The 27,138-nt window shown below is 39.8% G+C and overlaps 1 protein-coding gene across 1 annotated transcript in view; it reads left to right on the forward strand.

Annotated features, from left to right (window-relative positions):
- LOC121401516 (vomeronasal type-2 receptor 116-like) overlaps nucleotides 1-26,433 on the forward strand; it is a 35,802-nt gene extending 9,369 nt beyond the window's left edge. The window contains exons 2-4 of the mRNA XM_041586564.1: nucleotides 9,106-9,333; nucleotides 14,176-14,299; nucleotides 26,303-26,433. Coding sequence (XP_041442498.1) covers nucleotides 9,232-9,333; nucleotides 14,176-14,299; nucleotides 26,303-26,334 — 258 coding nt within the window. The 5' untranslated portion in view covers nucleotides 9,106-9,231 and the 3' untranslated portion in view covers nucleotides 26,335-26,433. The remainder of the gene's footprint in view (nucleotides 1-9,105; nucleotides 9,334-14,175; nucleotides 14,300-26,302) is intronic.
- Nucleotides 26,434-27,138: the final 705 nt, after the last annotated feature.

Here is a 27,138-nt window from a genome sequence, read left to right on the forward strand (position 1 = left end):
ATTGGGTGAGTAGATGTAACAGGGTGTTGAAAGTGTTAAAAAGTTGTTTAGAATTGTGAGACTTTGAATGCGAGAGAGGAAAAAGTAGGACTTATCAAATGACAAAGCATCCCTGAGGTTTTTGAAGTTTTGCAGTGCAATATTTTATTATCGGAAGTTAGTGGTGGTGGTTAGTGATGGGCGAATTTATTTGCCAGGCGTGAATTTGTGGCGAATTTGCGCGATTCGCCGCTAGCGAATAAATTCGCAAAACGCCCGCGAAAATTCGCTGAAAAAATTCGCCGGCGTCGAAATTTAGTTTTTTCGCAAAAAACGGACGCCGGCGTCGAAAAAAACGGGCGCCGGCATTTCGCGAATTATTTGCCGTATCCCGAATTTCGCGCGAAATTCGAGAATTTTTCGGCAAAGCGAAACGGCGCAAATTCGCCCATCACTAGTGGTGGTGCTGTTTTTCCCAAACGCAGTTCTAGTCTGCAACACATAATTTGTTTGTGTGTTTAGTATGTTAGTGACGAGGTGTCACCTGGTTTTAATAATTCAGATTTGGTTTGGCCAGGCACTTGGATTCAGATGAATCCTACTAAAAAGGCTGAATCCCAAACCAAATCCCGGATTCTGTGAATCCTGTGGAGGCAGCTTGGGGAGTTAATGGTTCACCTTCTAGGTGTTCTTGTAGGAACACCAAATCAAAAATCCTGCTGAAAAATACAGAATCTTGGCCAAATTCCAAATCGAATCTTGGATTTGGTGCATCCCTAGTATCTTGGCAATGTGGTCCAGATCCCCTGCAGCAGAAATCTATCAGGAAAGGAATATTACCTGAATCCCACTTAAGTCACTTCACTTAGGTAAGTATTACATAGGGGAGAGCTACTCCCTTCTATCCCTACTGGTTGGAGCACAGGGAAACAGTCCTTATTGTTCGACTTCACTCAAGAGAGTGGTCACCTAAAAACCAGAACGCCCTCCTCCAAATTCTGAACTGCTGGGAAGCAGCAAGATTAACCTTAATGTGAAACAAACATATACATTAACCCCAAAGCTACTTTCTTGTTCAGACTTTAAAAAAATTGCAAGAGTGCTGATCATTTTGAAGTAGACAAGATACAAACCCTTTAAGATCTGTGTTGGCTAAAGTCCTTGCTTGTTGATCAATAGCAGAAATTGAAGTGCAGAAGACTGTGTTTTTATGAAAACAGTGCAGATATGGCCATTAGTATATGAAAGATATTTAACTGTATATGTTACTGTCCTTTAAGTGACTTTAAGAACTTAATCTTCTCTCCATCCCTACAGATCAGTTATGGTGCTACAAACCCAGTGCTCAGTGACAGAGTCGCCTTCCCATACTTTTTTCGGACAGTACAAAGTGATGATTCTAATCATTTTGCTTTAAGTAAATTACTGAGACATTTTGGTTGGACCTGGGTTGGAATAATTACATTTGATGATATGAGTGGAGAGGAAGAATATGAACAATTTCTCAGATATCTCGCCAGTGAAGGCATCTGCACTGAGTTCAGAATAAAGATGAGAAGCAATGAATTAGAATTTGAATATAATAAAATACTTTGCTATGACACAATTCAGGCATCCTCTACAAGTGTAATTATATTTATTGGCAGCAGAACAGTTCCTGATTCATCTATTTATGCATTAGGTCAATTGAATGCTCAGTTACAAGACAAGACTTTGATACTTCCATCACATTGGGGGAATAACGATATTGTTATTAGATACGCCCCAAATATATTCAATGACAGTATGGTTTTCGTGCAAGCATATAATTACGATGTGCAAACTAATGAAATGAGCAGATTTTTAGGGAATTTACATCATTCAAAACATCAAGAGAACTCAGTACTTGAAAATGTCTTTTCAATTTTTCATTTGTGCTTCTCAAAAGACAAAGAAATGAATGATTTGTGTCAACAATGGTACTATCTTGAGCTCCATAACTGCTCAGGGCAGGAAGATATTAGGGACCTTTACTTTTTTAGAAGTGAATATTCTTCTCCTCGAGTGCTTCTTGCCGTTGACATGATGTCTCATGCTCTTCATGAGATGAAGAAATCTGATAGTCTTCCATTCAAGCACCAGGTAATTATCAAATCCCACTCAGCTGTCCTTTGTTTCATTAGTTCTGTGATAGATAGTAACAGATCTCCATCACTTTAGAAAGTGTCTCCTCTCATCATAAACACTGGGATTCACTGTTAGAGTTAGAGCTTTAAAATCTGAGGCTTCACAGATTGTCCAGCATAAAATGGATGTATGTGTGTCATGGTTACATTTTAATTAAAACGTATTTAACATTATAACATAATATAAGGTGTGTGAGTTCACTGCTGTATGGGATTTCCTATTGAGATAACCTTTGCCCTGTGAAAGGTTGGTATTGCCATTGGTTCAGGGGAATTGTGTTTCTTCCCCAGACTCAAAAAAAGGGGTAGGATTCTATAGTACTACTTATCTGCACTATAATGACTGAAAGAAGAATGCACAATATAACTAGCTTGTGTCTAAAGAAATATTCTCTTAAATATAAGCTTTTTTGCCATTTTGAAAATACATTCCACTACCCCAAGATATTTGCCCCAAATCTATAGGCCACTGCAGGTGCCACTTGCTTTAGTCATATAATGGCGTATGATGATACAGAAGATAAAGCGTTACCTGCACATTCAGCAGAAGAAGAGGTTTGAGTTGGAATTTGATCATGAACTGGAATGGCAGCACAGTCTGATTGCTCCTGGGGAGAATAAGCATTTAGCAACTAACACACATAAGCAACTTACATCTACTGCATACAGAAGTGCAGTAACAAAAACTCAGACATTGTAAAAAATGGAAAACTATGGAGAAAAGAAAAAATATTGTGTGTTTGACACAGATTAACTAAACCCAGATAACTCACTTATCTCTAGGTCACAGCATCTCATCTAATGAAGGAATTTCTATGGAGGTTTCATGTGAACAATTGTAGTACAGTATTGTATTGTTCTTAGAAAGATTAAATGCATTAAATGAGTTTAGATGACTTTAGATAACACAGTTTCTTCAGTTTATCTCGAGTCATGACTGTCAGGGCCCGAAGGCTTTGATTTTGCAGACCAAGGAGGAATCAGCAAGTCCAAACACAGTTCACAGTATCCAAAAGGGTTATAGAAGAGGAAAAGTAAAGTCCATGTTGATTCAGGCAGCAAGGTTCTTAAATAAGATAACAGGCCAAAATCAATAACAGGAAACAGAATAGTAGTAATAAATCACACCCAAGCTGCAGGTACATTAGTGAGAAGCAGATCTTGCAGAAAAGCCAGTGGATGTTGACCATAAACACAGAAAAAGGGAGATCTTTCAGAAGAGGCATGCAGAGCATTGTTGTGAGCGAATTCAGTCCATGGAAGGAGATCCGCCCAATTGTCTTGACATAAAGAGACATAACATCTCAAAAATTGTTCAAGTGCTTGATTAACTTGCTCTGTGGCACTGTTAGACTAAGGATGGTAAGCAGATGACAATTGAAAGGTAATATTAAGGGTTTTGCACAAAGATCTCCAAAACTTAGAAACAAATTGGGAACATCTATCAGACACAATTTCAGTTGGAAATCTGTGGAGATTAAAAATATGCTGAATGAATTACTCAGAAAGCTCCACTACCAAGGGTAATTTAAGTAGAGGCATAAAATGTGCTATCTTACTGAATCTACCCACCACCACCCAGATGACGACCGTGGAGCCTAGGGAAACAGATAGATCCACAATAAAGTCCATGGCTAAATGCGACGGGGGTCTAGAGGGAATGGGTAATGGCTGGAGAAATCCTTCGGGAGGAGAGTGTCCAGAGTTAGATGCAGCACATACAGTACAGAATGGAAGCCCACTAGACCAGCCTGTTTGGAATTATGAGATTGACTGAGGATGGTGTGACAGAGTTCTGGTGGTACGTACATTGAAGGTGCCGAAGATTGTGCCAACAAGATCTGTGAGGCCATGTAGGGGAATAAGACAGCTACGATTTTAGCTGGGGGCACAATGGGCTCAGTGTCTTTAATGCAAGGATCTTCAGAAATAAAGCTTCTAGAAAGTGCATCTGCCTTTTTATTTCTGGAGCCAGGACGAAAAGTTATGATGAAATTGAAACGGGAAACAAAAAGTTCCCACTGAGCCTGTCTGGGATTTAGATGTTTGAGGGCTTGGATATACTCCAGATTTATGTGGTCAGTGAAGAGTGTCACTGGAACAGTAGAGCCATCTAATAAATGTCTCCATTCCTCCAAGGCTCGCTTGACAGCCAGAAGTTCCCGAATTCCCACATCGTAATTCTGTTCAGGAGGAGAACATTTTTTGGAAAAGAAGGCACAGGGATGTAACTTCCCATTACATGGTAGCATCTGGGAAAAAATGGCCCCTGCCCCAACATCTGATGCATCTACTTCGATGAAGAATGGAAGAAGAGGATTGGGATGTCTGAGAATTGGAGTGGAAGAAAATGATTATTTCAAGGTCTTGCAGGTTTTCAAGGCGTTTAGGGACCAACAGTTATGTTTCCCTCCCTTATGGATAAGGGTCAGAATTGATGAACTTTGATGAACTGTCTGAAGTAATTTGGGAAGCCAATAAATCTCTGTATGGACCTTGTACTGGTAGGAAGAGGCCAATCTTGTATTGCAGAGATCTTTGCAGGATCCATCTCAAAGCCCTTTTGGGAAATTATGTACCCCAAAAAAGGAATCTTGTGAGTTTCAAAGGTGCACTTTTCTAGCTTGGCAAAAAGAGCATTCTTTCTCAACTGGGAGAGGCTTTAATGATGCGAGAGAGTGCAATAGCGCTCTCCGCATTAGAGTTCCTGCCTCCCCTCCCGACTGGTAAACCAGGGAGGGGGGGCGGCATTGCAGGAGCCGCCTTAGGCGGCGTTTTCCCCTGAATCGGCGCTGCACATACTTGGAGCAGATGTTCCTCCAAAGTCTTGGAAAAGCTTTAAATGTCATCCTAGTAAACCACAACACTTTGGGCTAACAGGTCTCGAAAAATGTAATCGATGAACTCTTGGAAAACTGCAGGCAAGTTGCAGAGCCCAAAAGGGTGTTAGAAGTAGTTTTCCACTCATCGCCTTCTCGGATTTGGATTATTTTATATGCTCCCCGAAGATCCAACTTCATGAAGAGACAGGCTCCTTTAAGTTGGTCGAACAGTTCCGAAATGAGAGGAAGAGGATATTGGTTTTTAGAGGGGATTTTATTTAAGCCCTGATAATCAATTCAGGGTCGTAAACTGCTATCTTCCTTCTCAATGAAAAAGAACCCTGCACCAGCAGGTGACGAAGAGGGACGAATGAATCCCCTTTGCAGATTATTTTGGATATACTCCTTCATATCTTTAGTTTCTGAATGGGTGAGTGGTTATGTATGTCCCCGAGGAGGCATGGTGCCAGGAAGGAGTTTAATGGGGCAATCGTACATCCGGTGAGGAGGGAGAGTCTCTGCAGATTTTTTGCTGAATATGGCTGAGAAATCCTGATAAGCAGAGGGAAGATCAACTGCCACAGAAAATATCTTCAGGAGAGTATTAGAGGGAAGGCAGTTCTGTTGACAGAAAAGGCTCCAACTGGATATCTGAGCTTCAGCCCAATCAATGACTGGATTGTGGTGGCAAAGCCAGGGTAGCCCTAAAACCACTGGCATGGAGGGAGAATCGATGAGGAGGAATGAAAGTCTCTCAATGTGAAGAGTGCCAAATTTATATGGTAATTCCAGTGATGACTAGGACATGAATGCTCAAGATAAGAGTCAGTCAGAACTCGAAGAAGTACAGACAAGGATTGCAGGGGTTATGACATGGTGTTCTGCAAAACTCGTTCCCCACTACACCAGAGTCAAGGAATGCTTGGACATGGATGGTCTTAGAAGAAACTTGGGAAGGAGGAATCTGAGAGAAGCTTTATGGGAAAAGGATCAATTCTGCCCAGATGAGTCTCCCCAAACTTATCTAGGTGTGGAAGTTTCTCTGTTTCGCAGAGCAGTTATAGGCAAAATGAGCTTTGCCCCCACAGTACAGGAATAACCCAGCAGCATGTCTTCGCTGTTTCTCCTGTTTGGAGAGCTGAGCTCCCCATATTTTCTTAGGTTCATCATTGAAGTTCGAGAATAAGATGCAGGCGTGCTGGGAAGTATGAGTTTCTGGAAACGTGGTGCCAGCATGAGCTGAAACTTCCTACTCCTCTCTTGTTAGACTGATCTTCACGGAGATGAGTATCCACCTTTATGGCAAGTGCGATGAGGTAATCAAATTTAGTAGTCAGATCACGGGAGACCAGATCATCTTTCAACCGAGTGCATTGCCCCTGGTAGAATGTGGCATGGTAAGCTTCATTGTTCCAGCCTGTCTCACCTCTAGTGTGCAGAAATCACTAGCACTCTGATTTCCTTGGCAGATTTGTAACAGCCAAGATGAAGAAAAAGCAACCCGACCAGGAGCATCAAAAATGGCCCAAAAAGACTGGAGGAAAGCTTTGGCATCATGAATTCAAGGAGAGTCTTTTCCCACAGGGGAGATGCCCATTCTAGTGCTTTCCCTTCCAGACAGGTAATCACGTACCCCTTGGAGCTTGCGCTGGGGTTACCAGCGTGAGCACCGAGAGTTTGTCCAGAATGGCTTCCATAGCTTGCCCAGAATGTGACTGTTGCGCCTCATAGGCCTCCATGCGAGAAGCCAATCCACAAAAGACCCTGCCGAAGTCTGGTTGGGCTTCCTCAGACTTTTGCGGTATCCAAAAGGGTTATAGAAGAAGAATAGTCAAGTCCAGGCCAAGGTCGATTCAGGCAGCAAGGTTCTTAAATGAGATAAATGAGATAACAGGCCTAAATCAATAACAGGAATAAGAATAGTAGTAATAAATCACACTCAGTTGAACCTATAAATGGGCAAGGTCTGCAAGGTTCTGACTTCTTTTATAGGCATATTTTCGCACAAAACGAGCATGATGATGTCATGTGTCACGTGCTGACGTTGTGCGTTGATGCTGCATTTTTTGACCCACTGGCATCATGTCGTTGTGCCTGTTTGACGCTCTGGTGTTGTGATGCTGCGCACGTTTTGACAAATTGGCATCAGAACATGCCTTGTGGGAGACCTGGGCGCCACCATCTTGCCTCTAGCATTGGAGAACCAGAACGCTGGTAAGGATTCCTCACAATTGCACATTTAACACACAAATCCAAGTGGATTCATCTGTATAAAGAAACTAAAATTTTGTGGTGGGCAACCCACACCATTCAGCCAAATATTTTATTTACTCCCTTATGAATACCATGCGCTAAACAATTTAATACACAGTCCTGTATAATAAAGACATATATGTATATATAGTGATTCCCTAAAAGAGCAGGTATGTTATTGTAGCAGATTAGAGAAATCCTTCAACTGTTTTTCTGTCTGTGACATCATCCAGCCCAGTTACAGGCTGGAGAGCCATCCGATTGGCTGGGCGCCCAGTGCATCCTTGGGAGAGAGGGTGTGTCTGATTTTGAAGTCAAATGTACAGAGTCTCCAAAGAGCTTGCAAACTTGTGCATTTTATTTTTCCTAGTGGAACCCCCCTGAGGTGTGCTTCTCAGTGTTCCCTAGGTGGAGGGACTGCCCTGTAAATCTCAGTTTCCAGTACTTTTCATATGCAAAACTATGACTCAGGGCCCTGGATTGCCACGGGTTAATTGCTATTTAAAGAGACACTTACCAAATTAGGGCTATATTATGATATAATAAAATATTTGTCTCTGTAGACACACCAAAATATTCAATTTTTGAAATGTTTCAAGTAGAGTTGTAACAGCATCAAGTAAAGGTCAATGGGCGGTACATTTTCAAACATACAAAATTAGTAATTATGGCTGCAGACACCTCAGGAACAGAATTATATATGGTGCATGAGAGTGTATTAAACATATGGGTCTTTCTATCAATAATTCTGCAAAGCAGTATGCTTTTTTTTATGCCATTTCAGTGTACTAAAATCCTTGGAACTCTAACTCACAATTATGTGTAATAGTACCTGGGGGGCAACTTCCCCACTTGTGCACAGGTTGACTGCGCACCTACATGCGTTATTTTATTAGCACACCATGTGATGTCATTGTGCTTGGTGCAAAGTTTAAATCTTTAAAAGTGCTCAGTTCCTTTTTTGCTTTGCCTAACATTGGTCTATTCAAGATAGTTCCTGGGTGCACTTATTATTGGTTTACTACTCCTTGACTGTTGCCTGTCCTTGACCATTGCTGTATCACTGCCTGAACCAACCTTTGTCTGTTTTCTGACTACGCTTCTAGATCCTGACTCTGTACCACGCTGACTGATTGGCTTTTGAACCCAGTCTGTTTCTTCAACTACACTCTGCTCTTTCTCCATTACTCCAGTCACATGTTCCTGTTCTCTCACTTTAAGACCTGGGGCATATGAGTAGCAATGTGAAAGGCGGCTGTTATAAACAGAAGCTTCAGCCGTGACATGGACTTTGGGGTCTGTTCTGGGTTTGGGATACTAAACATGATACCTTGACTGTTCTAAGTCTGTTTCTTATCAACACTCTAAGTGGCCTATGGACAAGGTGCTCTCCATCAGCCTAAAAACTTTTATAAATAGAAGGATCAAGGTCGGCTGATCTGAGCATGCTCAGTGTCCTGGACAGCTCCTTGATTTTGCCTTTAGGACCCATTACACATCCACAATAACATTCTATTGACTGACGCAAAATAGCAATGCTAAGGTAAAGAGAACCCCAGTAAAATACAGTGTAACAATGGAAGGATGCATTGTGGGATAATAGTTAATTATACAGAAGCTAGTGCCCAATCTATTCAGCCACTAAAGGTACAAACAGATTGTTCCTGTAATGAGAAGTCTGGCAAAACCCTACTGTGAGTGTAACAATGGGGCCACTGGAGTGCAGAGCTTTTGACATTCCCCAGATCTCTGCTGACAATAGACATAAATCTTTATGTAACTCAAACGTATATTATCTCTATGGGTTTAATGGGCTTTACTCCATTATTTTTATTACCAAGTATAATTTGTCAGCACTGACCTATTCAAACATTTTACCAAAACAGCAGCTGCACTGGCATTTGAGGAAACCACAAGATAGGACCCAACATGGAGCAACCTTCTCATTTGATGAAAATGGAGAATATATCACTGGGTTACGGATCTATAAAGGTATCACAGATGCAGATGAAATGAATAACAACTTCTTTGCTGAGTTTTCACCTTGGGCTCCACCAGATCAGCAGCTGAACATCACTTCATCATTAATAAAATGGAAGACAAATAACAATGAAGTAAGAATATTACTCTTTATTCTTTTTTTAATGTTTATTAAACTTTACGGTGCATATTTCTTTGTGTATATTAATGTAGGGGTTTATAGTATTTATCCTCTAAGGTTAATCTGAAATCACTGTGAACTTCTGTGACCATATAAAGGCATAAGGCCAGGCCCGGATTTGTGGTGAGGCCACATGGGCCGGCAAAAAATTAGGCAAATATACGCATACAAGTTACTCACATGCGACTGGTCCGCGTCTACCCTCGTGGTGGCCCTCTGTCAGCCGGACTCCGCTCCTGGCACACTGACAACGTCCAAAATAATAGTAGATAGACAGGAGCCGTAATAACCACGAGTAGTGTTAAGATAAAAAAAACATCTTTATTTCCAAGCATCTTTAAAAACACAAACAGGCATCCTCCTGGAGTTCTTTAACTAAACCATGATGTGTCTAGTCACCTGATGCGTTTCGTGCCTCTCTTTGGCACTTCATCAGAGGTGGAGTCTAGTCCTAGCTCTCTGCCTTATATAGTGAATACAATTAAAACAATATACCCTTTAAAATTAGCATATAACACTTTAGGTTTATCATCAGGCTGTAATTTTACTATGTATTTATGGGAATGTTGATCAAAATTTATACAATGATCGGAATCCAAATTGGGGAGTATTTTTATCCATGTATGTTTAATTTAATTCAATTTAATTTAATTTAAAGAAAATATGAGACCTCCCAATGACTGTTTAACCCCTGTGGGAGGCGTGTTTTCAATGTAAAGATCCAATATACCTCCCTTTGATCTATCACTTTCTGCAAATCTCCTCCTCTCACTCCTAATTTAACTGATTCAATACCTTGGAATTTTATTAAGCTGAAATTGCCGTTATGGTTTAACATAATGTGTTTACTTATGGCTGAGACTCTCCTGTGGTTATAACTGGTATAATCCAAATTATTCAAATCAATGGGTATAAGGTGTTCTCGCACCCGTTCCTTTAACGGTCTGCAAGTGCGACCCACATATTGTTTGCCACACTCACATGTGGCTAGATAAATGACACATTTGGAGTCACAATTAATATAACTACGTATAGGAAAATTCTTTCCAGTTATACTGCTCTGAAAACGATCTTTTATCATTATGTGTTTGCAGACCTTACATCTATTTTTGCCACATTTGTAACATCCATTTTTGTTTAACCATTTATTGCTTTCTTTTCTAGTTTTTTTTGAAGAATATAAACTTGGGGAGACATCACTTGCAATGGTTCTATTGCGTTTGAATACAAATCTAATATCATCCAAGACTGACTGATCTAACAATGGATCCATTCTGAGGACATCCAATCTTCTTTTAATTATTTTCTTAATCTGATTTGCCTGACCACTATAAGGAGTAATAAACAATGTTGACTGTTCATTAAAATGTTTCTGTGAATTTTTTCTTTTGTCTATCTGTCTGTCACTCTGTTTTTTGTTATGGGCCCCACTTAAAAGGTTCTGTCTAGAAGTGGCCACTGCTCTCTCATAGGCCTCTTTAATAACCCTTGTATCGTATTTCCTTTCCAGTAGTCTATCCCAAAGTGCCATGGCCTGGTCCTGGAAGGCATCCCATGTGGTGCAAATACATCTCAGACGCAGAAATTGCCCCACCGGGATGCCCCCCAGGACCGATTTGGGATGACAACCGTCAGCCCTTAGTATTGTATTTACATAAAACTAACACTGCAATGAGAAAATATAAAGTCAATTCCAACATTAGTTTTGGGGGAAAAAAAGCATTAAAAGAGTTGTCCGAAAACAAAGAAATTATAATTAAGAATTCGGATAAAGGCGGATCGGTGGTGGTGTTGGATAGATTACAATATTTTGCTGAATGCTCTAGACAACTAGACGATTATGAGACATATGAGCCTTTACCCAATGATTCAACCAATGATTATAGAGCCATCTTGGAAACAATATTTGTTTTTGGAGTGGGTACAAAAGTATTTACTAAAGATCAACATGATGAAATAATACCTGGTAACTCTAAAATACCCATTTTCCATGCATTGCCAAAAGTTCATAAAGGGATTGAACAGGTTAGAGGGAGACCTATAATTTCTGGAATTGATGGTTTAAATGAGAACCTCTCCCGTATCGTTGATAACATGTTACAACCTATAGTCAAATTATTACCCTCATATGTGAGAGATACTGGCCATTATTTAAAAATAGTGGAAGGGATTAAGTGGTCAGACAAGTTTAGCTGGTTGACACTAGATGTCACCTCTTTATATACCAGTATACAACATGAAACAGGGATGAAGGCTATAAAATTTTGGCTACTTTACTCTAATATTTATGACACCGATACACAACAGTTTATCCTGCTCAGTATTGAATATCTCCTAACACATAATTATTTTATGTTTGATGGGGTTTTTTACCTCCAGAGACGAGGCACCTCTATGGGGGCAAAATTTGCCCCCACATATGCCAACCTAGTAATGGGTTAGTGGGAGCGGTGCAGCGTCTATGGACGGATTAACCCCTTCAGACATAGTATAAAAACTTATCATCGTTACATAGATGATTTAATTGTAATATGGGAGGGTACTGAACAGGAAGCCACTAAATTTGTAGAGTATTGTAATACTAACAATTATAATTTACATTTTACACATAATTGGCAAAAAAATGAAATTGAGTTTTTGGACATCTTACTGAAGGGTGTCACTCAGGACAAAATTGAATGTGATTTATACAGTATATGAAACCCATCATGAGAAATACAATACTAAGGGCTGACAGTTGTCATCCCAAATCAGTCCTGGGGGGCATCCCGGTGGGGCAATTTCTGCGTCTGAGACGTATTTGCACCACATGGGATGCCTTCCAGGACCAGGCCATGGCACTTTGGGATAGACTACTGGAAAGGAAATACGATACGAGGGTTATTAAAGAGGCCTATGAGAGAGCAGTGGCCACTTCTAGACAGAACCTTTTAAGTGGGGCCCATAACAAAAAACAGAGTGACAGACAGATAGACAAAAGAAAAAATTCACAGAAACATTTTAATGAACAGTCAACATTGTTTATTACTCCTTATAGTGGTCAGGCAAATCAGATTAAGAAAATAATTAAAAGATGATTGGATGTCCTCAGAATGGATCCATTGTTAGATCAGTCAGTCTTGGATGATATTAGATTTGTATTCAAACGCAATAGAACCATTGCAAGTGATGTCTCCCCAAGTTTATATTCTTCAAAAAAAACTAGAAAAGAAAGCAATAAATGGTTAAACAAAAATGGATGTTACAAATGTGGCAAAAATAGATGTAAGGTCTGCAAACACATAATGATAAAAGATCGTTTTCAGAGCAGTATAACTGGAAAGAATTTTCCTATACGTAGTTATATTAATTGTGACTCCAAATGTGTCATTTATCTAGCCACATGTGAGTGTGGCAAACAATATGTGGGTCGCACTTGCAGACCGTTAAAGGAACGGGTGCGAGAACACCTTATACCCATTGATTTGAATAATTTGGATTATACCAGTTATAACCACAGGAGAGTCTCAGCCATAAGTAAACACATTATGTTAAACCATAACGGCAATTTCAGCTTAATAAAATTCCAAGGTATTGAATCAGTTAAATTAGGAGTGAGAGGAGGAGATTTGCAGAAAGTGATAGATCAAAGGGAGGTATATTGGATCTTTACATTGAAAACACGCCTCCCACAGGGGTTAAACAGTCATTGGGAGGTCTCATGTTTTCTTTAAATTAAATTGAATTGAATTAAATTAAACATACATGGATAAAAATACTCCCCAATTTGGATTCCGATCATTGTATAAATTTTGATCAACATTCCCATAAATACATAGTAAAATTACAGCCTGATGATAAACCTAAAGTGTTATATGCTAATTTTAAAGGGTATATTGTTTTAATTGTATTCACTATATAAGGCAGAGAGCTAGGACTAGACTCCACCTCTGATGAAGTGCCAAAGAGAGGCACGAAACGCGCCAGGTGACTAGACACGTCATGGTTTAGTTAAAGAGCTCCAGGAGGATGCCTGTTTGTGTTTTTAAAGATGCTTGGAAATAAAGATGTTTTTTTTATCTTAACACTACCCGTGGTTATTACGGCAAAAAATTAGGGTCAGCATGTCGCCCAGCCGATGTCTGTGAAACACTGGGGAGCGCAGCTCTCAAGTGCTCCTGTTAAGGTGCGCATGCATGCTCGAAGGGAAAGGTTTAAATGGGCTAGGACTGCAAGGCCGGGCGACAGAACAGCGCGGCCTTGGGGTGCCCGCCCACATAATCCGGCGCTGCACAAAGCTGCAGGCTGAGTTATACAGGAAACTCTGAGTATCACTCATGTATTATAAGGGATAATGTACCCCCTACTGTAAATGATAAGGATATTAGAAGTCACTGAGGGGTTGTTCTGTGACCATATAAAGGCACAAGGCTGCAGGCTGAGTTATACAGGGAACTCTGAGTATCACTCATGTATTATAAGGGATAATATGCCCCCTACTGTAAATGATAAGGATATTAGAAGCCTGAGAAACCTGTTATGAAGAAAAATTTATAGTACGATATGGTCATCTCCAATGAACGCCATTTTAACCAAATAAGAAGGAGAAAAGAGAAATGTGTAGCACAAAGAATTACACTATTTGACAATTTCAGACTGAATTAGAGTTTTGGAATTCACTCCATAAATATAATCATATAATCAGACCTGCACCTGATTAATTATCCCTTGCTCTCTGCCCCCTTCACTTCCATTGCTCACTATAGAAAACTCCAATTCTCACAACTTTCTACACTTTTTTTAATTGTATTTCTAGATCCCAATAGCTCAATGCTCAGCCAATTGTGCCCCTGGACAAAGGAAGGTGCCAATACCTGGAGCCAAAACCTGCTGTTATGATTGTGCCCCTTGTTCCAATGGAGAGATCTCCAACACAACTGGTACAAATGTCATTTTTGATAATGTATTTATTTTCTTACCTTAAATGTATGTGAAAGGTATAAATACAGCGCAGAGAAAGAGACAAATAGAAGGTGAAGGCTAAATAGAGACATAAGCACATGGAATGTAGCAACATATTATTTTATACAGAAAATAAAATCCAATTGTAATATTGTCTCTCTCTATTTGCACTTCACAGGTTAACTCTAAACCATGTTCACTAGCAAATAATTAATAGTGTACAGCATATTTAATAATATAAAAAGTGTTGACCTTGGAAAACATTAACAATTTAAAAAAAATATTCCAAAAATTCATCAATAATCATACAATGATCATACAATAATCATAGATTGGCATAATGCAAGAAATACTTAATAAAGAATAAATGGAGAACAAGACTCTCATATATTTGTTACATAGTTACATAGTTAAGTCGGGTTGAAAAAAGTCCATCAAGCTCAACCCTTCCAAACAGGGCCGATCCTGCGCATTTTGCCGCCTGAGACAGGCTTCGTTTTGCTAATGCAGAGCACACAGTTGCGCGCTCTACACTAGAAGAGCCAACTTTCCGGGTTGAAAAACGTAAATTCGGCTCTTAGTTACCAGGAGCGGAATTTTTGCCACCCCTGGTAACCAGAGGGGCGCTGAAGCCTGAGGCGAGTGCCTCAACTCGCCATATTGGCGGAGAGCCCCTGCTTCCAAATGAAACCCAGTGTCTATACATACACACATTCACACCAACCCCTCCATATACTCACAAGCTATATATACCAATATACTGTACTTAGGGGCAGATTTATCAAAGGTCGAGTGATAGAGTTTTTTTTTTTATCTTGAATGAACTGGAATGACCTTGAATCTCGAATGGTATCTTATTTAAGAAAAAACTCCAACATCTAAAATTTGAACGAATAGTACAGAACCGAAAAATGGAATTGAATTCAAATGCAATTTTTCAACAACAAAAAACCCCTTAAATGTCAGGAAGGCTATTAACATCTTCAAATGGGTCAACAGACCTCTGCCGTTGAATTACACATGAACTCAGCAGACTTTAGGTGGTGACCAATTAAGTTCAAGTTACTTCCAGGGTCAAAGTATAACTCTCAAATTAGAATTAGAATTATATGATTATTCCCAACTCGAATTTATGAATTTTGACCAAAAACATAACTCAAAAATTCGAATTCGATTTTACTATTCAAACCTTAATAAATCTGCCCCTAAATGTAGATTTTAGTATCATAATAGCCTTGGATATTCTGCTTGTCCAAGAAAACCAAGCCCCTCTTAATTTGTTAACAGAATCAGCCATCACAACATCATCGGGCAGTGCATTCCCCAACCTCACTGTCCTCACTTTGAAGAATCACCTATGTTACTTCAAATGAAAGTTATTTTCTTCTTTTTTTTTTTTTCTTTTGAAGGGGAGGCCTCTGGAGCAGTGATCCTCTTTATGTGAAATAAAGGTCCCCCACTATCTGTCTACAGTAGCATCATTAGAGGGGGGCAGGCCCTGGTGCATAACGCACAGTCGGGCCCCGCTCCCCTCCGTACAGCCGCATTTGGCTGCATTTGTCAGTGGCGCGTGAGCTGCCGGGGGGCCCTGTGGGGGTCTGTCTATAATTTATACTAATGTACTTGTAAAGTGTAATCATGTCCACTCACAAGTTTCTATTTTCCAGATACAAAAGCCCCAACCTTGACAGTCTATCATCATAATTTAAGTCTTCCCTCCCTCTAACCAGTTTGGTTGCACTTAGTCTCTGCACTCTCTCCAGCTCATTTATATCCCTCTCAAGAACTGGAGCACAAAACTGCACTGCATACTCCAAAATAGAAACAGTACTTTCAATGCCCTCCTCCACGTCATTAATAAACAATTAATAAAGAAGTTGAAAAGCAAGGGACGTAGAACAGAGCTCTGCAGTACTCCACTAACAACACTGGTACAATTAGAAAATGTTCCTTTTAATATCACTCTGTGCAATCTATCATTCAGATCAATTCTCTATCCATGTACAAATGCTCCAGGTCAAAATTACTTAATTTAAACAGTAACCTTCTGTGTGGTACTGTATCAAATGCTTTAGCTGAGGCTAAGTAAATCACATCCACTGCCATCCGAGAGTCAAGGTGTCTGCTCACCTTCTCATAAAAATAAATTAAATTAGTATGGCAAGATCTATTACGCTTAAAGCCATGCTGGCACAAACTCATAGGATTATTAATGCAATGAATCTAAAATCTTTACTACCAATGATGTCAGACTAACTGGCTTAAAGTTTTGAGGCTGAGAACGGGGTCCCTTTTTGAATAGCGGCACCACGTTAGTTAATCGCCAATCTCTCGGCATCATGCCAGACCTCAGTGAATCCTGAAAAAGTAAAGAGGTTTGACAATCACAGAGCTAAGCTTGTTTAGTACTCTGCAATGAATACCTCCTGTCCCAGACCTTTGTTTATCTTTACATGTTCTCCTGTGTGAACCATGCATCATTTGTTGAATTATTAGACTTAGGACTATTAAGAAGGAAACCTATATTACTTGTTTCCTCATTTGTGTTGACAGATGAAAAATAACAGTTCAAAATCTCTGCTTTATCTCTGTTCTCATCAACACACCTCCCTTTGACAACAATGGTCCCACCCTATCCTGCTTAATTTTTTTTACTATTCACATATTTAAAAAAATATTTTGAGTGATCTTTTTGCATGGTTTATTTGCTTTCTTAAAACTGACAAATGTTTCAGTTGTTCTGGCTAACATGAAAGCATTAAAAGCACATTTTTTATTACCAACCTAATTATTATGTCAAAATACAAAGGTATTGATTTGCAACAATGTTCCTTGCTTACAATGGGAATTTTCTACACTAGTTTCCCCATAATTCATTATGCGTGAATACAGGTGCAAACTATTCTAATTTGCTGGTTGCTATAGAGTGGCAAAGAGGATGTCAAAACCGCTCACATGACAGTATCATTTTTTTATCAGTTGGAGACTGTATCTAAAGGCTTTATATTCTCACACATACATCTCCCCCTAAGACCACTCCCCATATAAATTACTCTGAGGTGCCTCATAAACCTTGATTTCTACCCCTTACAATCCATTGCCATTTAGGGGCTCCTCAACTATCTGGATAATTGGTCTCTCCTCAAACAATGAAACTTACAGTTTATCTTTCTGGTAGAGAATCAATTATGTTGTTTGTGAGAAATACTCATGTAAACCCAGTGTTGGTAAAGTCACTAATTATCTGGGCAAGAGCTGATACATAATGGCTGCCTGTAGTACTGTTCCCCCACTCCAATTGGTTTCTAATTGGTAAAACCAAATTACCTGATCAAAACTGCAGAGTTATGTATTTCCCTGACAATTCCTATTAACCCTGTCATCTTTCTCAAAGTCCGGTATTTACATACAACCTGATATGTTTTCTTAATTTATATTATATATTTTCTTTTATTGTAATGAGATTCCATAAAGACTCCCCCACCCCTCATTTTCAGACAGTGAAAACTGCTTCCAATGCCCAGACATGGAATGGCCAAACAAGAAGAGAAGTCAGTGTATTCCCATGATGGAAGATTTTCTAACATACAGTGATGATGTCCTTTCACTACTTTTTTTATCCATCCTAGTCCTGTTTTTCCTTATTACTGAGACAATTTTGGGAGTGTTTATAAAATATAGTGATACCCCCATTGTGAGGGCCAACAACAGGAGCCTGAGCTTCCTCCTCCTTGTCTCCATCAAGCTGAGCTTCCTCAGTGTGTTTCTGTTCCTCGGTCGCCCTGTGGATATAACCTGCATGTTGCGTATCATAACTTTTGGAATCACCTTCTCCATAGCTGTCTCTTCTCTCCTGGCCAAGACTATCATGGTTTGTGTTGCTTTCAAAGCCACCAAGCCAGGGAGCTCATGGAGAAAATGGGTGGGAGTCAAACTGTCCAATTCTGTAGTCTTGTTCTGCTCATCTATTCAAATAATAATCTGCATGACTTGGTTGTCCATTTCTCCTCCCTTTCAGGAACTGGACCTTCACACTTACCCTGGAACCATCATCATTCAGTGCAATGAGGGCTCAGTTATTGGCTTTTACTCAGTTATTGGGTATATGGGGCTTCTGGCAGCTGTTAGTTTTGTTTTAGCATTTTTAGCTCGGACATTACCGGACAGTTTTAATGAGGCCAAGTACATCACTTTCAGCATGTTGCTCTTCTGCAGTGTTTGGATCACAATGATCCCGGCCTATCTGAGCACCAAAGGCAAAAACACTGTGTGTGTGGAGATATTTGCCATACTCACCTCAAGTGCTGGACTTTTAGCCTCTATATTTCTCCCAAAATGTTACACAATTCTACTCAGGCCAGAAATCAATAAGAAGACCAGTTTGCTTAAAAACAAATAGAAATAATGTTGCAAACACCATTAAAAGTTGTGCATCTAATTTTGTGTATACACTGTAGTTTTTTAAAATGTAGTATTTTAAAATGCTATGAATAAACTAAAATACATCTGAATATGTTGTCACATGCCACATGACCTTTTTGTGTATTATATAAAATAATGCACCAGCTTAATGTTAAATAGATTAGAAGTTCCTGTAAATGAAAGGTCTATTAATTATTTTAAACATTTGTATAATCATTGTACTGCCTGGTATTTTTATCTATATATTTTACAGATAATGGGTCCATTTCTGTTACAACTGATTTAATGTGTTGGTTTTGTAGCTCATTGTCTGATGGTTTACTCCTCTAACCCCAGATCAGGAGTCCACTCTGGAAATGTTTGAGACCTCATTTGCTCATTTACCAGTGCAGATTATATGCAAAGCACCCCCTTGTTTACACTTTGCATGTTGGTAAAACACACATTTACTTATTTCTTAGACACATGGGACTTAATGGGTACAATTTTATTTAGAACTTCATTTTACCTGGATTTGAACCCTGGCCTGTGTGAGGAAATGGTAATGATTGACCCTGGAGAGCTCCTGGAGGCTTTTTTTAATCTGACAGATAGTACTAAGGATCTTTCCTCTTCCACTGTGTTTACTGTCTCCTCCTCCAACAACATTAAGCCCAATAGTCAGTAATCAAGGAACTATATAAGTCTGCCTTTCACTACCACTAGTGTTTGGTCATTAAGCTTCCTGGTTGAGATCTACTGTAGCTCTCTGAATATCACTGAGGTTCTGTCTCCATGTCTGGTTCCTGAATTCCTGCCTGATCTCTGTATCCGTGGCCTGTTCATGAGTCCGGTCCTGTTTTTGTTATCGCTGTTTTTACCTCACACCTGTTTTCTCTAATTCGAACAGTGCTTGTCTGCTGAAACTTTGACCATTTACTGAACTATTCTCTTTATCTACTCAGTTATGAGTAATTACACTTTAATGTATCAGCAGACTGTCTATAGTAACATCTACTGGCATTTACCAGGATAGACCTAAAGGAATTGTTCAGTATAAAAATAAAAACTGGCTAAATAGACAGGCTGTGCAAAATAATATAGTTAGTTAGCTAAAATGTAATATATAAAGTCTGGAGTGAGTGGATGTCTAACATAATAGCCAGAACACTACTTCCTGCTTTTCAGCTCTCTTGCTTTCCACTGATTGGTTACCAGGCAGTAACCAATCAGAGACTTGAGGGGGGGGCACATGGGACATAACAGTTGCTTTTAAATCTGAATTTTTTGAAACACACTGAGCAGTTATGTCCCATGTGGCCCCCCTTATAGTCACTGACTAACTCAGAGTTAGAGAGCTGAAAAGCAGGAAGTAGAGTTCTGGCTATTATGTTACACATCCACTCACTCCAGCCTTTAAGGATGACATTTTGGCTAACTAACTATTTTAGATACAGGTTTTATTTTGCACAGTTTTTATTTTTACACTGAACTGTTCCTTTAAGCCTGCCCACACCCAGCTGGTAGCCAGCTAAATGTTCCATGGTGACATTGAACCTCTTAAAAGGTCTGTTGCCGAATTTTAATCTACTATTAAACTTATCCCAAGTGGATGGATTCCATCTGGCACAATGCTGTAGAATGCATTTGGAAGGGCACGATCACTCTTTACAAGTATATTAGAAGAAGAGCTTGGAGAGAACAAGTAAAATACGTAAAAGATATAGAATAAGAGGCGGAACAGTGGAAGAAGGTAAGAGTCCATATAAATATAGTGACAGGGTATACAAGTATGAACAAATAGAACAAACATGAAAGAACTAAAGAAAGAAATATACAGCACAATTTAACAATAATGTGAATGAAAAATGTTGCTACAGTATGTGCCCTCCATAGTAAAATGTCTAATGTGAATCTTTGCTGGAGTTCCAGACGAGGAAAGTGGCGAAAGAGATGAGCAGCATTGGAGGATTTAGGAAAAATAAAAGCTTGAGGAACTCTGCTTGTGTATGTGAGCTAAGGCAATGCTTTGAATTTCTACATTTCCTGGGTTTAATTACGCATACATGATCCACTTCTGCAGTGATCTTCCTGACATACCTGGGGTTAATCTGCTCACAGTCCATTTCCTGGCCAAAAGGAATCCTTACCCATAAAATCATGTGATTTTAAGTGACACAATCAAGAAAAGACAAATGTTTCTGCACTACTTTCCTTACCTACTTTGCATATGAAAATGAGGCTTCATATTCAATCCAGGATTCTCCCGACCCCCCAAAAAGTTAAATTTGGCCCAGATTTCTCACAATGATTACCTGCAAATTTTTGCCATAACAACTACATCAGACTTTATTTAGGGATGAAGGCGCATATTTATCATAAGGCGCATCATAATTACGTCTCAGCAAAAGAACATTGGCATACTTTCATCAGTGATGTTTCTTTGCCGTGAAAAATTAATACATTTTCTCTAGTGTAACTAGGTCATATATAGATATTTATTAGTGATGTTGCTGAACTTGGTGAAAGTGGTCAATTCTTTTAAAATATGTCCAAGGAGCCAAAAGGAAGAGCAATATCCTCTATTGTCCTAGGTCCTGATCCTGGTGAAGGCATTGGTGATCCTGCTCCATGATGCACAAGATCTTCTTCCATGACTACTACTGTAACCCCTAAGCTATCTCTCAAGAGGTTGGGAACCGCAGTGCATTATACCACCTAACACAGATAACGTGGTAGAAATTTGTCAAATTAGTAACAAATGACAGAGATAAATTGAGATGGGAAAACACACATAACCCCTGGCATGGCCATAAGTCCAACCATAACTATCATGAGAGACTTTGTCTAAATGATTTAATGTCCAATGACAGTATCATAATTAAGCCAGCAGGCAAGGGTGGTGCTCTGGTGGTGCTCAATAAAAAATACAACTGCATGTATAGAAATTGCAGAACTATACTTCTCAGGTATGTCGACTATTATATAGTCATAACACTTAATATTCACATATATCTGTGTTCAATGAACTGCAGTCCTGATTTTCATTGGAGATGTTTTCTTGAGACTTTGCATTATGAACTTAGCACATGGAATCTATATGAACTATACTAAGAGACATTTGTACATTGTGGACTACTCAGCATACCAAATAGAGATTGACGTCAGCAACGATTTTTGGTGTGCTTCTGGATTTTGTCTATACAGACTTCTGCAAGGAAGGGGATTTCTGGTTGAACACCGACCTCTTTCAACTAGTGGAAACCTCCCAGGTAGAGCACTCCATTATGGTGCAGTACTACTGTAACCCCTAACACTGTTTCTTCTTCAGATGTTGATCCCATCTCTGATCATGGTGAGGGCCCAGTTCAGCAGCACCCCAATGGCTGGCAAAAACATCTTCTGGAAAAAACTCTTATGGACTGAAATACAATGTGCAGTGAATGCTGTGGGATGTCAAAATCAAACCATAGTCCTGTTTATATTAATCCCTTCAATTTGTAATCATCAAACCTTTATCTAAATTTTAGCTCCTTAACATGTTGCCATAGATGAGTAAAAGTAATGTGTGATTGCTATGATACATGAACCATAGCAACTAGATATAACCTTGTTGTACTGTAAGTGCCTGGTCTTCAACACTGTGTGGTCACGTCCATTTTTCAGTAATGTTTTCATAAACGGTAACATTTATTCTTGTTACTATAACTGTGTACTCTACTGTAAATGAACGTATTTAGTTAAATATGTTCTTAAGGTAAAAACCACCACATGATACATTCTAAGAAAAGAAAATAATGATCATGTATTAGGGGTTATTTCAATGGGAGTTCACCTCACGAGTATTATCATTTTATTAGTAACATGTCCGCATATATCAAAAGATTTGGAAAATGCCTCAATTTGCATTCGAATCTAATGACATATTTGTTAAACTAATTAGAAATGTACTTACCTGAAAAACGTCATTGATTGAGTATTTAACAAATGACATTTTAACCTCCTAACAAAAAACGAAAGGTTCTGTAAGTTCTTTGAAGTGAAGTTAAAGTCTGTAGTGATGGGCGAATCTGACCCAGAAAATTCACGAAACGCTGTTGAACTCAATGGGTAACAAATTATTTTGACTACAGTGACAAATTTTTTCACTCTATGGGCGTTTTTTTTGTGTGGTTGAAACATGGTGAAATAGTTTGCTCGTCACTTCATTTGTCCAGGAATTTGTGGTATTAGATCCTCAGTGATGTCCCGTGACATTCAATGGTTTAATACAATGTTGTACAACATACAATGATCATCTTGGCAACCTTTTTTGGATCATATAAAAAACATCTCCCAGACTAATCCAGCCAACAAATAGATTTCAGAACCTCAAGTGTGCGTTCAATAACACAGCAGGTTTTGCACAACTTGTTTCTGAGGATTTACACGGGGCCCTGAGTGTCCATGTCTGACTAACATATCCAGCATTCCCTGAAAATAACAGAAAATGTAATGTCTAGTGCTCTTAAAATAACTAAACACCACAACAAAAACCCAACATTTTTTTTTTCTTTTAAGATATTAAAAAACAGAAATGATGTAGTGTGACATGCCCCTGGCCTGCACATTCACTTATATGGGGGAATTAGCGTTTGGTAGGCAGGTAGCATAGGATTTGGAGCTTAGAGACAGGGACACCAAGGCTTCAGACAAAACACAGGTTTATTAAGCACTGGACATTCCCAATAAAAAGGCAATTAAAAAGTGTTAAGGGTACAGTTCAACAACTTCAATGTAGAACATGCAGGGTACAGTTCAACAACTTCACAACAAAACCTTCAGGGTTCTCCCCCCTCTGGTCACTCACCATCAAGGGAAACTCTCCCCCTCTGCAACTTCAGAGCCTTTGGGATTCACACTCAGCCCTGCTGGCTTCCCCTCCTGGGACTCAGACTCACCAGCCTCTGCCAGTCCCTTGTCCTCTCCAGGGATTTAGGCTCACTAACCTCTGCCACACTCTTCTGGCAGCAAGAACTCTTTTATCAGGCTCTGGGGCAAATTCACTAAGCGCCGAAGCACCGAACGCTAGCGTCAACTCGCTAGCATTGGGCATTTTCATTACTTCGCAAATTCACTAACGAACGCTGGCGTAGATTCGCTAGTGTTACTTCACACCCTTACACCAGGCGAATTTTCGCTACGGACGTAACTACACAAATTCACTAACGCGCGCAGTGTACTGAACGCTACCTTTTACGCTAGACTTCCTTCGCCACCTCAGACCAGGCGAAGCGCAATAGAGTAGATAGGGATTGCTTCCAAAAAAGTTCAAATTTTTTCTAAGTCCCAAAAAACGCTGGCGTGTTTTCTATATTATGGGTGATAGGCTGAAAAAGATCAAAAACATTTTTGGGGCTCCCCTCCTTCCCCCCTACATCTCCTGACTCATGGCAACTTACCTAGACAGTGGGCACACGTGTAGGGCAAAATAAACATTTTATTTGATGTTTTGAAGGTTTCCCAGGCATTTGTAGTGATTCCTCCATTGAAATTTGAATTTGGCGCCGTATTAACCTTCGCTAGCGTAACTTCGCTTCACTTAGCGAATCAACGCTAGCGCAACTTCGCAACCTTACGCTACCCCTGTGCGCATCTTCGGATTTTAGGGAATTTGCGGAGCGCTGGCGCAACTACGAATCATAGTGAATTTGCCCCCCTGTCTCTCCCAGCAGCACCCACTTCCCTTCACTCAAGGAGGTGTCTGGAGAGCCCTAAATTATGGGAACACAGTCTTTTTACATTCTCAAGTAGCTCCTCTCTCAGCTGCCACTTGATTACATGGCTGAGAGAGAATATTAACCCTACCTGTGCCGGGTATCCCTCTGCAACACATAACATGCAGCCTAGTTTTCAAGGCATTTTCCCCCAGTACATACAACTTAAACAATGGTTGCAAAATCTTCTAGTACATATGTATGCATTATTCATTATGGTGCTTTTGCTCTATAAATACATGTTAATGATAATAATAATAATAATAATAATAATAATAATAATAATGATAATAATAATAATATGAACAGATGAATAACATACAAGCCATCCCTCAGTCATATGTCCAGACACATTTTTGATGAAGGCCTGATCGCTGTAAACTGTAGGAAATGTGACTACTTCTTGGAAAGTCTGAACACACACTAACGATCCTTAATTGTGATTTGGAGTCACAGACCACCTGAACATTTAGGGGCCGATTCATCAAGGGTCGAATATCGAGGGTTAATTAACCCTCGATATTCAACTAGGAACTAAAATCCTTCGACTTCGAATATCGAAGTCAAAGGATTTAACGCAAATGCTGCGATCGAACGATCGAAGGATTATTCCTTCGATCGAACGATTAAATCCTTTGAATCGAACGATTCGAAGGATTTTAATCCAACGATCGAAGGAATATCCTTCGATCAAAAAAACTTAGGCAAGCCTATGGGGACCTTCCCCATAGGCTAACATTGACTTCGGTAGCTTTTAGCTGCCGAACTGGGGGGTCGAAGTTTTTTTTAAAGAGGCAGTACTTCGACTATCGAATGGTCAAATAGTCGAACGATTTTTAGTTCGAATCCTTCGATTCGTAGTCGTAGTCGTAGTCGAAGGTCGAAGTAGCCCATTCGATGGTCGAAGTAGCCAAAAAACACTTCGAAATTCAAAGTTTTTTTACTTCGAATCCTTCACTCGAGCTTGATGAATCTGCCCCTTAGAGAATGTGTTTTATTCTATTTTTAAATTGTTCCTCATTTGGCTTGGGTGATCATAACGTGTGCAATCTATAGCCCCCAGGACATTGAGCAATCTACCAAGATTATAGAAGCCTAGCTTTACATCTTACCAGTCTTGGATGAAATTGGGGAAGGAAATATAATTCTGGGTTTATTTAAGAATCGCTTCAAAGACTCTTGGAATAATTCTGGATACTGTTGGTTGGCTTATTCCCATGGCTTGTGATGTTATATGCTGGAGGCTTCTATTAGGAAGAAAGTCTAATACTGATAGCAGCCTATACATCCCAGGCACAGCATGACTTCTACACCTCATGGGTTCATGGTTATCATGTATGTGGCCATATAGATCAATAATCACCTGATGGCTCAAGTGAAACAATCAGACAAATGATCCACTAATGTGATTCTTTCATGAAAGATTCTAGGCCTTCTGATGCTGGAAATAACTTACTCTGTCTAAAAGTGCTTTCACCTCAACATTATTATTCCTGCTGCAGCACATCAATATGTTGCGCAAAGCACACGTGGGGACAACGCAATAGGTTTGATTACCTACACAAATGTCGCATCGTTTCAGCTCACAGGGTTGAGTGTGAACCACATGTCAGTTTAGAAGAACATTGATGTAATATATTGTTCCAGTGCGTCAATTCTTTAGGGATTTAACAAAAATGAAAATGATGTTAAATATGACATTCTCAATATAAAATATCATGAACATAGGAAAAGCTTGAAATGATTTCATGAATGTTACATCAGTTGCCCCTCTTCCCATGTCACATGTCCTGCTCTGCCATTTTATTGTTTGTCTTGTTCTAGATCTGACAAGATGCCAGGATTTGGCTCACTGAATTACCAATCTCTTTATAAAGTGTCAGCTTTTTAAGATCACTCATCATTATAACAATGTGTCTATAGGGGCGCAGCATAAGCACAGACACATCAGACACCTAATGGCAAAGAAGACTCCAGCAAAAGTTTTGGTGCAGCTTGGAACTCGGCATCATTCAAAGGCTGTGGAGCGATATGAAGAGGAGGGTTAAGGATGTGCTTTTCACATAAGGAAGACAAGCTGTCCATACAGAGCAGGAGCTAGTGGAAGAGGAGCAGATTGAGAAGAATCAGCCTCCATCTAGTTCCCCTGAGGCACAAAATAAGGGGAATGTACAGGTGGTAGAGACAGGTGACAGTAATAAATTTTCACATATATATGTAAATGTATTTTACTGGGGGGCGTGGCTTGGAGCGGCATGTGAACAGACGTGAGTTGGTGCGGCTCCGGAGCTCGGTCACAAAATCCCTGATTATATCCTGAGCGAACAGCTATATCACGGCTACAGAGGCAACCCCAGCAGAGGGACTACCCCAGAGAACGCTGATGGGGCAAAATCGGGCAGTCAAGAGGGCCTCGGAGGCGGCATCGAAGCTCGAAAAGTATGCGCGAGAGAATCTCTCTGAACAAAATGGCGCTAGAGAGCAGTCTCCCGGGCCCGATGCGAGGGAAGGCCAAAGCCACGCAGATGGTAATTCCCAGGAACTGACCCTAGCAGACCTACTGGCTGAAATCAGAGCCTCAAAGGAATCTAGCAACAGCCTTATATGCTCCAAGACGGAAGAAATCAAAGTAGACCTTTCTATCATCAAGCTTGATTTGC

Source organism: Xenopus laevis, chromosome 1L (genome assembly GCF_017654675.1).
Source record: "Xenopus laevis strain J_2021 chromosome 1L, Xenopus_laevis_v10.1, whole genome shotgun sequence".
Lineage (NCBI taxonomy): Eukaryota > Metazoa > Chordata > Amphibia > Anura > Pipidae > Xenopus > Xenopus laevis.